At 39.0% G+C, this 13177-nt stretch overlaps 1 protein-coding gene across 1 annotated transcript; it reads right to left on the bottom strand.

Annotated features, from left to right (window-relative positions):
* Positions 1-9046: 9046 nt before the first annotated feature.
* On the bottom strand, positions 9047-9970 carry LOC132543347 (uncharacterized). Its single transcript, XM_060206839.1, has one exon. It carries the CDS (start codon positions 9968-9970, stop codon positions 9047-9049), a length of 924 nt encoding a protein of 307 aa, XP_060062822.1.
* Positions 9971-13177: the final 3207 nt, after the last annotated feature.

The following is a 13177-nucleotide window of genomic DNA, read 5'->3' as shown; positions in this document are numbered from 1 at the left end:
GTCAACTATCTGGACAACAACCCTACAGTACTGTATTGATCACTACCCGTTACCGTGAACTATCTGGGCAACAACCCCACAGTACTGTATTTATCACTACCCGTTAACGTCAACTATCTGGACAACAACCCTACAGTACTGTATTTATCACTACCCGTTAACGTCAACTATCTGGACAACAACCCTACAGTAGTGTATTTATCACTACCCGTTAACGTCAACTATCTGGACAACAACCCTACAGTACTGTATTTATCACTACCCGTTACCGTGAACTATCTGGACAACAACCCTACAGTACTGTATCACTACCCGTTAACGTCAACTATCTGGACAACAACCCTACAGTAGTGTATTTATCACTACCCGTTAACGTCAACTATCTGGACATCAACCCTACAGTACTGTATTTATCACTACCCGTTACCGTGAACTATATGGACAACAACCCTACAGAACTGTATCACTACCCGTTACCGTGAACTATCTGGGCAACAACCCCACAGTAGTGTATTTATCACTACCCGTTAACGTCAACTATCTGGACAACAACCCCACAGTACTGTATTTATCACTACCCGTTAACGTCAACTCTCTGGACAACAACCCTACAGTACTGTATTTATCACTACCCGTTACCGTGAACTATCTGGACAACAACCCCACAGTACTGTATCACTACCCGTTAACGTCAACTATCTGGACAACAACCCCACAGTACTGTATTTATCACTACCCGTTAACGTCAACTATCTGGACAACAACCCTACAGTACGGTATTGATCACTACCCGTTACCGTGAACTATCTGGACAACAACCCCACAGTACTGTATCACTACCCGTTAACGTCAACTATCTGGACAACAACCCTACAGTACTTCTTTACAGCCTTTATCATCAAATATCATAAAGAGTGTTACTGTCTGATAGAGCAATTATGAAGTGATAGAGTGATAGAGTGATAAATATAAATAGCTTATACAACCTCGACACAACAACCATTGTCAGTTTTCAATGTATTAAACAGATTTTAGACATCAGACGGTGATGAAACTTGGACAGTTTCTTCAACAAGCTAACAGATCATTTATCAATAATTAACATTATGTGTTTTTATTCGCCAATAACATGGTTACCAGTGTAACGAATATCACACTATAGACGATAGGTTGGTCTACCTGAAGAAATGTAAGATATCAATTCTCGAAGTGAGGTCTTCCACACAGACAATCTTTTTGTATTATTAGAAGCTCCATTATTGATAACGCAATATATCGTTCGACCATTCACGATGAACATTGTGAAATGTTATTATACTGCTAGCACGAGGGGCCGTGTCAATCATATATATTGTACGATGTACTGAAACTGATGACACGAGGGACTGTGTCAATCATTTACATTGTAAGGTGTACTGATAACACGAGGGACTGTGTCAATCATTTACATCGTAAGATGTACTGATAACACGAGGGACTGTGTCAATCATTTACATTGTAAGATGTACTGATAACACGAGGGACTGTGTCAATCATTTACATCGTAAGATGCACTAATAACACGAGGGACTGTGTCAATCATTTACATGGTAAGGTGTACTGATAACACGAGGGACTGTGTCAATCATTTACATTGTAAGGTGTACTGATAACACGAGGGACTGTGTCAATCATTTACATCGTAAGATGTACTGATAACACGAGGGACTGTGTCAATCATTTACATCGTAAGGTGTACTGATAACACGAGGGACTGTGTCAATCATTTACATCGTAAGGTGTACTGATAACACGAGGGACTGTGTCAATCATTTACATTGTAAGGTGTACTGATAACACGAGGGACTGTGTCAATCATTTACATTGTAAGGTGTACTGATAACACGAGGGACTGTGTCAATCATTTACATTGTAAGGTGTACTGATAACACGAGGGACTGTGTCAATCATTTACATCGTAAGATGTACTGATGCTGATAACACGAGGGACTGTGTCAATCATTTACATTGTAAGGTGTACTGATAACACGAGGGACTGTGTCAGTCATTTACATTGTAAGATGTACTGATAACACGAGGGACTGTGTCAATCATTTACATTGCAAGATGTGCTGATAACACGAGGGACTGTGTCAATCATTTACATCGTAAGGTGTACTGATAACACGAGGGACTGTGTCAATCATTTACATCGTAAGGTGTACTGATAACACGAGGGACTGTGTCAATCATTTACATTGTAAGATGTGCTGATAACACGAGGGACTGTGTCAATCATTTACATTGTAAGATGTACTGACACTGATGACATTATAGAGAACTAATGCTGTCTTAATGATAATGGCCCTGACTGGTATGGTTATATATGTATGTTTGTATTATATATAAACCTGATCGATTTGATCATCTGTAAATATAATTGTATACTTCATTCATTTGCTTGCGCATCATCCTATAATTTGCAATCGGTACAATGGACACGACAAGACCTAATTCCATGTTCAATGTTTTATTTGCACGATCAGTCCTACCGTTCGGCGTTCATCTCCGAGGTGGTACAAACTCAATTATAACGGGCCTAGAGACAGAGTAGACAAACAGGGATTGTCCGTGGTATCGTTGGGAAATAGTCGTTGTAAAAGGTATCATTCATGGGAAATAATCGGTCATGTCGTTCCCCCGGAAATACTCGGTCATGTCGTTCCCCCGGAAAGTTCCCCCGGAAATAATCGGTCATGTCGTTCCCCGGGAAATAATCGGTCACGTCGTTCCCCCGGAAATAATCGTTATACATTATATATCGTTCCCACGCGCCGAAATAGTTCTCTTTTCTTATCTTCTCATGAAAAAGAAGGAAATGGCATTGCTTTAAATGAGTCATGTTTATCACAGCAATAATATCCAAATGTAATGCACGGTTCCCAATCGAATTAGGTAGTATATGTACATCGCTCACAAGGGGAAAGGTTGGTGTATTTATTCGCAGCACATTCACGTGATCGCGAAAATTCAGTTCGTGATATACAGCGACGTGTGTATAGGTCCCTTTTACATCAAAATCGCATTTTTTTATTCGTTCAAATATTATGCGATCGTTTGAAATAAAAAAAAACACCCAAAATCGAATTATTCTTTGAGATCAAAAAGGGTGGTAGATTGAGACCCCCGGACCCACCAAATCCTCTGGAATATTCAGTTCATTATAAAGAAAGAATTATTGAAGAGATGGAACTCCTCTGCAGTAGCTTGTCTATAACGGTTTTATCATAAAATATATCTCTGAACACTTTGTCACGTGTTGATAGCAGTTAGTTGGTCCGCCTCATCAAACTTTTACCTCTACACACCGTGATGTTATTAATATCTATAAACATGTGAACTGTCACATTTGTTCACACAAGCCACGGTGGATAAACACATCGAGGATAACTTAAAACTTGTGGTACAGTTGGATGTCTGGATGTCTATACTTCTGCTTAAAGCATAATTCCAGTTCACTTGCATGTTACATATATATCTATACTGGCAGTTCGATCCTTCTATAGACTAACTGATTCGGTTCCCGGACTGACAGCTTCTGTCCTTCTATAGACTTACTGATTCGGTTCCCGGACTGGCAGTTCTGTCCTTCTATAGACTAACAGATTCGGTTCCCGGACTGACAGCTCTGTCCTTCTATAGACTAACTGATTCGGTTCCCGGACTGACAGCTCTGTCCTTCTACAGACTAACAGATTCGGTTCCCGGACTGACAGCTCTGTCCTTCTACAGACTAACTGATTCGGTTCCCGGACTGACAGCTCTGTCCTTCTATAGACTAACAGATTCGGTTCCCGGACTGGCAGCTCTGTCCTTCTATAGACTAACAGATTCGGTTCCCGGACTGGCAGCTCTGTCCCGCTACAGACTAACTGATTCGATTCCCGGACTGACAGCTCTGTCCTTCTATAGACTAACAGATTCGGTTCCCGGACTGACAACTCTGTCCTTCTATAGACTAACAGATTCGGTTCCCGGACTGACAGCTCTGTCCTTCTATAGACTAACTGATTCGGTTCCCGGACTGGCAGCTCTGTCCTTCTATAGACTAACTGATTCGGTTCCCGGACTGACAGCTCTGACAGCTCTGTCCTTCTATAGACTAACTGATTCGGTTCCCGGACTGACAGCTCTGTCCTTCTATAGACTAACTGATTCGGTTCCCGGACTGACAGCTCTGTCCTTCTATAGACTAACTGATTCGGTTCCCGGACTGACAGCTCTGTCCTTCTATAGACTAACTGATTCGGTTCCCGGACTGGCAGCTCTGTCCTTCTATAGACTAACTGATTCGGTTCCCGGACTGACAGCTCTGTCCTTCTATAGACTAACTGATTCGGTTCCCGGACTGGCAGCTCTGTCCTTCTATAGACTAACTGATTCGGATCCCTGAGTACGAAGGAGACAGTATATTTGCAGTTAAAAGACAAGGATATCTCGACACTCGGAATATTTCTCTGTTTAGCTTGGAGCACTACTCTCAGATTGTAATATCTCATATTTTCCTTCCTCGTCCCTGGCAACATTTTTTGTCTGTAAGAGAATATCCCATCAGACGCTAAACTTGTTAATTGTAATCGTTTAACGACGTTCAGAGTACTTTTAGGTGTTTTTGACACTGCAGTAATAAACCAGACCAAATACATCAAAAACATTAAACATTTTATTTTTCATTCAATAATTGACAATAATGAAGACGAGATAATGATTAATTATACTTTAAAAGTTTTTAATGAAAGACGTTGATATAGTATGTAATATATGACAGAGCAGATGTCGTACAACAAAAAATAATTCCTCTTACTTATCACAGCCGCAGAACTGGATAACCACAATCCTATTATATCTCCCGAATATACAAACGTTATAATATGACTAAAATTGAGTGGTGCTAGATACAAGCAAAAGTCTAGGACGGATTAGTCGGGACGGAGTCGTCGTTTATTTATGTTAAATGATAAAAGAGCACCTGTTTACATAGCTACGACACTTAATTAAAATTCTCTTGTCCTTTCAGGATGACATTGCTACTTACTGTACGTGTAATACAGTTGTACCAAACAGAATTGTATTCTGATCTTTGGAAATGTGGTTCTCATTTCCACAAAGACTTCCCGGAGTTATGGGCTTTTTTCAAAAAAGAATTTTATCAAAGTCGCTAACTTTAGTTAAGTTTACATAATAAACTATACAGATAAAAGACAATAGTGAAGCTGGCCAGTCTGAGAGGAGGTTTACCTATATAACAGTCAATGGATCCGTCAGTCTTACTATCTTCAGTTTTAATATCAGTGCGCCATTTACTGACCAATGGACGTTAATTATAGATTTCCCTTTGGCTGTGGTCAGCCGTAAATGACCCGCACACAGGATTATACTGTTGTAAAACTGGCTGTAATGCTATGTTTCTGATGTTACTAAGTCGTTACAGGGATGAATTATCTAGAGCGCCATATAGCGGTGAAAACTATAAACTATAAAGCGGAAACAGTATGTTGTTTAATCTCTGATTCTCACAATTAGTATTAGGTATTCACGTGTATTCCCTAAAGTCCGGGTAATGACAGGAAAGTGACCGTGATAACCCGAACGTACAGGTTCAACACTATACACCAATCCACTCCTGCTAATTCTCTTATTTCTTGATCGCACACCTGGAATAATTCCCCTATTCATGCAGCAAAGTACATGGATTGCATTGTTGATTTTTCTAGCACAGTGTTAAGTTACACAATTATTGAAGGTAAAGAGGTCCTGTTGATGACGTCAATACACTCACTGGCCTTCGTCAGTATATAGGGTCCATACTTTCCATCACGAATGGCCACGTTACCATTCAAACTACAATGATCACCTCGTCGCGTTATCATTCAAACTGGAATAACAACCTGACCACGTTATCATTCAAACTAGAATGACCGCCTGACCACGTTATCATTCAAACTAGATGACCGCCTGACCACGTTACCATTCAAACTAGAATGACCGCCTGACCACGTTATCATTCAAACTAGATGACCGCCTGACCACGTTATCATTCACACTAGAATGACCGCCTGACCACGTTACCATTCAAACTAGAATGACCGCCTGACCGAATGACCGCCTGACCACGTTATCATTCAAACTAGAATGACCGCCTGACCACGTTATCATTCAAACTAGAATGACCGCCTGACCACGTTATCATTCAAACTAGAATGACCGCCTGACCACGTTATCATTCAAACTAGAATGACCGCCTGACCACGTTATCATTCAAACTAGAATGACCGCCTGACCACGTTATCATTCACACTAGAATGACCGCCTGACCGCGTTATCATTCACACTAGAATGACCGCCTGACCACGTTATCATTCACACTAGAATGACCGCCTGACCACGTTATCATTCAAACTAGAATGACCGCCTGACCGCGTTATCATTCAAACTAGACGACCGCCTGACCACGTTATCATTCAAACTAGAATGACCGCCTGACCACGTTATCATTCACACTAGAATGACCGCCTGACCACGTTATCATTCACACTAGAATGACCGCCTGACCACGTTATCATTCACACTAGAATGACCGCCTGACCACGTTATCATTCACACTAGAATGACCGCCTGACCACGTTATCATTCAAACTAGATGACCGCCTGACCACGTTATCATTCACACTAGAATGACCGCCTGACCACGTTATCATTCACACTAGAATGACCGCCTGACCACGTTATCATTCACACTAGAATGACCGCCTGACCACGTTTTCATTCACACTAGAATGACCGCCTGACCACGTTTTCATTCAAATTAAAATAACTTATATGCGGTATCACATTTCTTTAGTATTGAATAAGAAATGAAAACATTTACTAATTTACTAAAATATCTTGATTGAAGTTTTTTGTTGGAAACCAGTCGAATTCATCGCCTATTAATAATATTATTAAGAAACTATGTACTTTTCTAGGGACATACCTGGAACAGTGTATATAGTTAACATCCGTTTCATTGCGCGAAGACATAGAGCTTTTGTTTGACGAAGTTGTCTGTGTAAACAGTAAAACATTCACAGCCTACACTCAGCAATAACGTATTACATGTCTTTTATAATACCCAGGTTTAAGTGACCATGTCTTCGTGTATATTTACATACAAGGAAAATCGACTGATTTCGAGTCTTCAGTACAACATACATATTCACAATAGGGTTGAGTATACATAACCCCTAAATTATTATCAATTGGCCATAAAAAGGTATTTTCTTTGAAAACCTTATCTAGCGTGGAAGCCATGTTTCCCAGTGACTGACTTGTAGTATAATTCACACATGGGTGGATAAGGCATTACATAGAATTTATTATTGTTTAAGTTTAACTACTGATAATCATATACGGACAGTTTGTTGGCGGCAATTTTATGTCTGGTAAGTCCGTACGAACAGTTTGTTGACGGTGTTTTGTGTCCGTGTGTATGTTAACGTCACTTGTGTGCCTGGTAAGTCTATACGTTCTGTTAACGTCACTTGTGCGCCTGGTAAGTCTATACGTTATGTTAACGTCAATTGTGTGCCTGGTATGTCTATACGTTATGATAACGTCACTTGTGTACCTGGTCAGTCTATACGTTATGTTAACGTCATTTGTGTGCCTGGTAAGTCAATACGTTATGTTAACGTCACTTGTGTACCTGGTAGATCTATATACTATGTTAACGTATCGGGTATATATCACCGTCACTTCTGTGTCTGGTATGTCATTATGCATGTTGATGTGATTTTTGTGTCAGTTTAAGCGGTACGTACACTGCATGTTGATGTTACGTTCGCTTCTGGTATGGCAGTGAGTATGTTAAAGTCACTTTTTTTGTCTTGTATCCGTAAAACTACGATAACGGCACTTTTATTCCTGGTACGTATGCGGGCGTCGATTTATGGATATGAGTCCGTCCGGACGTATGTTGACGTCGATGTTGTGTCTCATCTGTCAGTACGCATATTTATAATCACTGTAGGTTTTTATTTTTATATAGCTTAACCTATAAAACGTCCCCACATAAGCTGATACAAAGATCTGGGTTATGGAAACTTGTCAAGTACCATGAAGCCAGACAAATCCTTAAATTCTCAACTCTCGACAGAGAAGTTTTGGGTTTATGCGTTAATGATAATCCACAGTTTTGGCATTGGTAACAAAAATCTGACGGAATCGCCAGGTTAACCTCATCCGTTGGACCTGTAAAGTACATACCGACGCTTATATCATATATCTAAAGTCTCTTTGTGTCGATGTGGTCCTTTTACAAATATTTGAAAAAAGGCAAAGAGAGAGAAAGAAAGCGTGTTACCTTGTTTAACAAAACGACTCAAATGCTTCTATACGCTTGTGACTCAAATGCGTGTTATATTAACAATGTAACGCAAATCGGTGTAAACTCGAGAGCATGTCAAAACACACGTATGAACATCTACTGATTAATATGGCAACTTCGTGATCTAGTACATTTTCATTTCATGTCAAAACGGCTGTATATTATATGAGACAATGGTCACATGATTTTGATAATTATTTCCTGAAAAATATAGAATCATACTTCTCGAATCTTTCCGAGTACAAAAGACACATTGCATATGACACTTAGGTTACTATGGTTACGTGCGACAACAAAAGAAGTCGATGTGCACTGTGTTGTAACTCAATGATATTCGCGAACCTCTGAGGCTTATCAAAATATTAACATATAAATAAAGTTAAATAAAGCACACACCTACTCTGAGCAATAATCCAAAACACTAAACACATAATCCATTTCAACTTTCAACACAAACATAATTATGCAAAACAAATAATAATCCAACACCGTCAGAACAGGTTCCAAAGTTTTAAGGTTAATCCCGATAAGTTGTCGGTTATAGTATCACAGCTTTACCTTTCACCTTATAATGCCCCTGGTGACAATAGCCGAAACAAGGGTGATTACACGTTTGCACAATCCCATACATCCTGACGTGAACTACGCTTTCACCTGACCCTCCTTTTGTCGCTCCTTCAGCCAGGGTTTCATATTGCGTGAACTCGTGATGTCCACATGTCCGTCCGCCTCCTCCATAATACGATCGAACGCATTATTTCCCGATCCACGCGCACTTTCATATAAATCACTATCATATTCGCTTTCCCAACCACTTTGAGCACCATTACTGAGTTCCGTTTGAATGTGAGTTGAGAAGTCTTGATATGTCCTCGGGGAGACCTGTGAGTTCTTCTTTTTCTTACCCTTCAAAGAAACCCGTGTTTCGCTATTTCTGATGGGTAGAAGCAAAGCCGCATGTGTTTGTGACCTGTGATGGTCCTTCACCTTTGCTTCCATGACGGGGCTTCCAATGTTGTACGCGTCACGGCACGACTCGGTACGACGTAACGACCTCCGTGACGTGTGTTCACGTGCCGATTGCCATGGATTGATTTTTTCACTTTGTGAACTCGTCGGCAGAGAAAGGCTATTTGAATTCCGGTAAATATCAGGCAATTTCAATTCATTGTCCTCGTTGCCGGGACTGACATTCAGCAACGTTTTATCTGTGTCTGTTGGTGATTCTAATTCAATGCTCTTTTGACCAGTAAATCCAATATTAGAAGGACAACTTGGTGATTTGCACAAACGCCGTCGTGACCTCTCGCGAGATTGACGGTGTGTGCGAGAGTTGGAGTTGGGAGTAGTCATAAAAGTTGTGACACTATTAGTCCGTGAGCCGTCAATCGTTGGCAATTTAAACACAGACTCGCTCGTGGAAACGTCCCGCTGGAATTCCATGTCCTTTTCTGGTTTGGAGTCCGTTGACAATTCCGAATCGTCCGTACTTGCCGAGTTGAGTGGAGCAGAACGGAATATCGATGGCAGAGAATTCTCCTCTCGCGTAGAACTTCTGGTTCGCATTTTGATAGGTTGTAGCGACCAAGTCAATAATCAACTTCGTTCTTCCGGTATTTCTAATTGGGCATTTACATCTGAAACAAGAAAATTTTATCTTATAAATATATCATATTGTTACTATGTCAAATCATTTAGTGCCAGGACTTGCAGTAACACCAATAGAGACTCCAAAATTAAACCACGTATGGGCATAACCTAAACAGACATACGGACTTCCTCACATATCAAATATATAACATATATCAGTATCCTAAAGTATCCCCGCATCTGTTAAAACATACACTTAAAACCTGCACAGAATTTCATATCGAACTACAGGTGTCAATTACAGAACAATCGTTTATTAAAGTGTTCTACACGATATCACTGTTAAGACATTCAGAGTCAAAATGCCATTAGTGTACTTGAGATATTTGTACGGTTTTTGTTTCAAAATAATTTAAGCACTTGCACCATACATTGTAACTTATTTCGAACTACATACACTTATCACACTGAGAAGAGAATATAGAATGTGAAACATTAATACATTGTAATATGTAAATCACAAGACATTAGTACATTGTAATATGTAAATCACAAGACATAAATACATTGTAATATGTAAATCACAAGACATAAATACATTGTAATATGTAAATCACAAGACATAAATACATTGTAATATGTAAATCACAAGACATTAGTACATTGTAATATGTAAATCACAAGACATTAGTACATTGTAATATGTAAATAACAAGACATAAGTACATTGTAATATGTAAATAACAAGACAATAGTACATTGTAATATGTAAATAACAAGACATTAGTACCTTGTAATATATAATTCTCAAGACAAGCACATTTTGATATGTAAATATAGTAATCTCGTAATAATTGTATGTTGTTATATGTAATCTCGTAATATTTGTATGTTGTTATATGTAAATCTCGTAATATTTGTATGTTGTTGTATGTAAATCTCGAAGTATTAGTATGTTGTACCTGTTAAGAACAGACAAAACATTAGCTATAACTGTATGTGTTATTATAATCAATGATAGGGTTGTGTACTCCTTGCTAGCAAACTGCACACAGCTCAGAAAATTACGTCGTAGAAAATGGAATGCCGTTATATTTAGCATTGTCCATGAATTATATATAATATTAATGGTTTTCTGATGACTAGTGTTCAGTAATGACCACTGGTCACCATTGTGGGATGACGTGTGTTGCCATGTGACACGAGGAATAGGGTTATGACATAGTGTACTGTCAACACCATTTAATAACTAAATAGTCATGACAACGCTGGTCCCCCGGTGAACGCTTGCCATAACAATACTGTTCCTAAATAACAAATTATATATTAGACAGGGATTACTTCAAATTTCATATTAATTCATCTGAAATACTCCCTTCAGATTGTTTATTACATTTGTAGTATTTCAAATTACATATACTAGATTAAATGTTAGACATATTAACATTGCCTACATTAGATATAAGCCATAAGAACATTGTCCACTATAAATATTAGACATATAAACATTTCTCACTTTAAATATTAGACATATAAACCTTCTCCACTTTAAATATTAGTCAGAAAAAATTTCCCACGATAAATATTAGACATATAAGCATTCCCCGCTTTAAATATTAGTCCCAAGAACATTTCCCACTATAAATATTACACACATAAACATTTCCCACAGTAGATATAAGCCATCAGAACATTTCTCACATTAAATGTTAAACATAAAAACATCTAACGCATTAAATAGCATATGTAAGAACATTTCCCTACAGGAAATATATCTACATTGGATAACAGACAATTGAAAATGTATCGCACATTATTGCACAGTCACTTAAAAATAGTCATTTACTTTTTAGACACGTAAATGTACCGCACATTATTATATATTATTAGAGATATTTAACATGTTCCACACTAAGCATTAAAGGCTCTTTAACCCACACTTAAAATTACAAACATCCACTCGCCGCTCGTTTTCAAACAGAATTTAATTTCTCACTCCAATTACTTACTGATAATGAACAGGGAGGTAATATGTGTCCACTCGGGGCTGGCACTGTATTTTACACCTCCTCACGAGCAAAATGCTAATAGACCAATTAATGATTGGTGTCCGTTGGTCAGTAAGGCCTGGTACGGATTGCCTGACTAATAATACTTATGCATCACTACAAACGGTTCCTTTAATGACACCTACCTTTTCCAATATTCCAAATGTATACAAATATATTTAAAGTCTGTCAGTTTCCATGGTATATGTACTCCAAATGTTTTTGGTATCACAATGTTTTTTACATGTACCGGAGTCCGTCATGGTTTGTATACATCGAACGAACCTCGCGACACACCTGTACGTCTACATGCGGACTAAAGTTAACGGGTGGAAATCACAGAGTATCGAAGGTGTATCAGCCGCTCCGTCCAATCAATGGCTCGTACGACTGCGGTTAGGTTAACAGTCGGGTTCCTTTGTCCGACTGTACACGACAGGCTACTAAATTAACTCTCAGCATTAGCTTTCTCCGATACCCTGGATAAAACCAGACAATGGCAGGCACTCCGATACGTTTGTGAGCTGTGTCTGAATCTGGATTTTCTAGGGGTAAGGGTGGGCAAACCTCATTTCATCCTTCCCCTGAAATATCAGGAACTCTACTTTCATTTTCTCTCAAGCGATAAATATGTATATCCTTAAGAATAAGGCGTAAGTTACGTCGCGCTGACGTCACCACGTACAGATGTTGGACAGTCCTATCTGTAGATCTAAGTCACCGAGGGGGGTAATAGTGATCGAGAGTATACCTACCTTGTTCCGGCCTACAGTTGGCGGTAATCGGATTTGTGCTCTATGGTTTGCTTTCTAAAGAATATATATGTACTTACATTCTTTAAGTATGGTACTTTAAAGAAGTGACCGCGATCAATGGAATACGGGTATAATGAAATCAAATCCAGTCAGTCATTATATCAAAACCAAAGAATGCGACATTGTGGTCCTGTAAATATCAGAGGCATTGGCGGTTATAGTACAAACATCATATACATGTCATGTTAAGTTCACGGACTGGAATATCAATCAGGAATCTCTACAGTCAAGTAAAACTTCCGTGATAGCTAGCAAGTGTTGGGTAATGCACTTCCGGTGCTGAAGAAATACACACGTTTTTGTCTTATTTTTAGCTCAAT

The sequence above is a fragment of the Ylistrum balloti genome, unplaced genomic scaffold (assembly GCF_031769215.1).
Source record: "Ylistrum balloti isolate Yb309-2 unplaced genomic scaffold, AGI_CSIRO_Ybal_v1 Utg369754, whole genome shotgun sequence".
In the NCBI taxonomy this organism is placed as follows: domain Eukaryota; kingdom Metazoa; phylum Mollusca; class Bivalvia; order Pectinida; family Pectinidae; genus Ylistrum; species Ylistrum balloti.
Note: the sequence above shows the minus strand (reverse complement) of the source record. Positions and strands in the feature narration are given on the sequence as shown.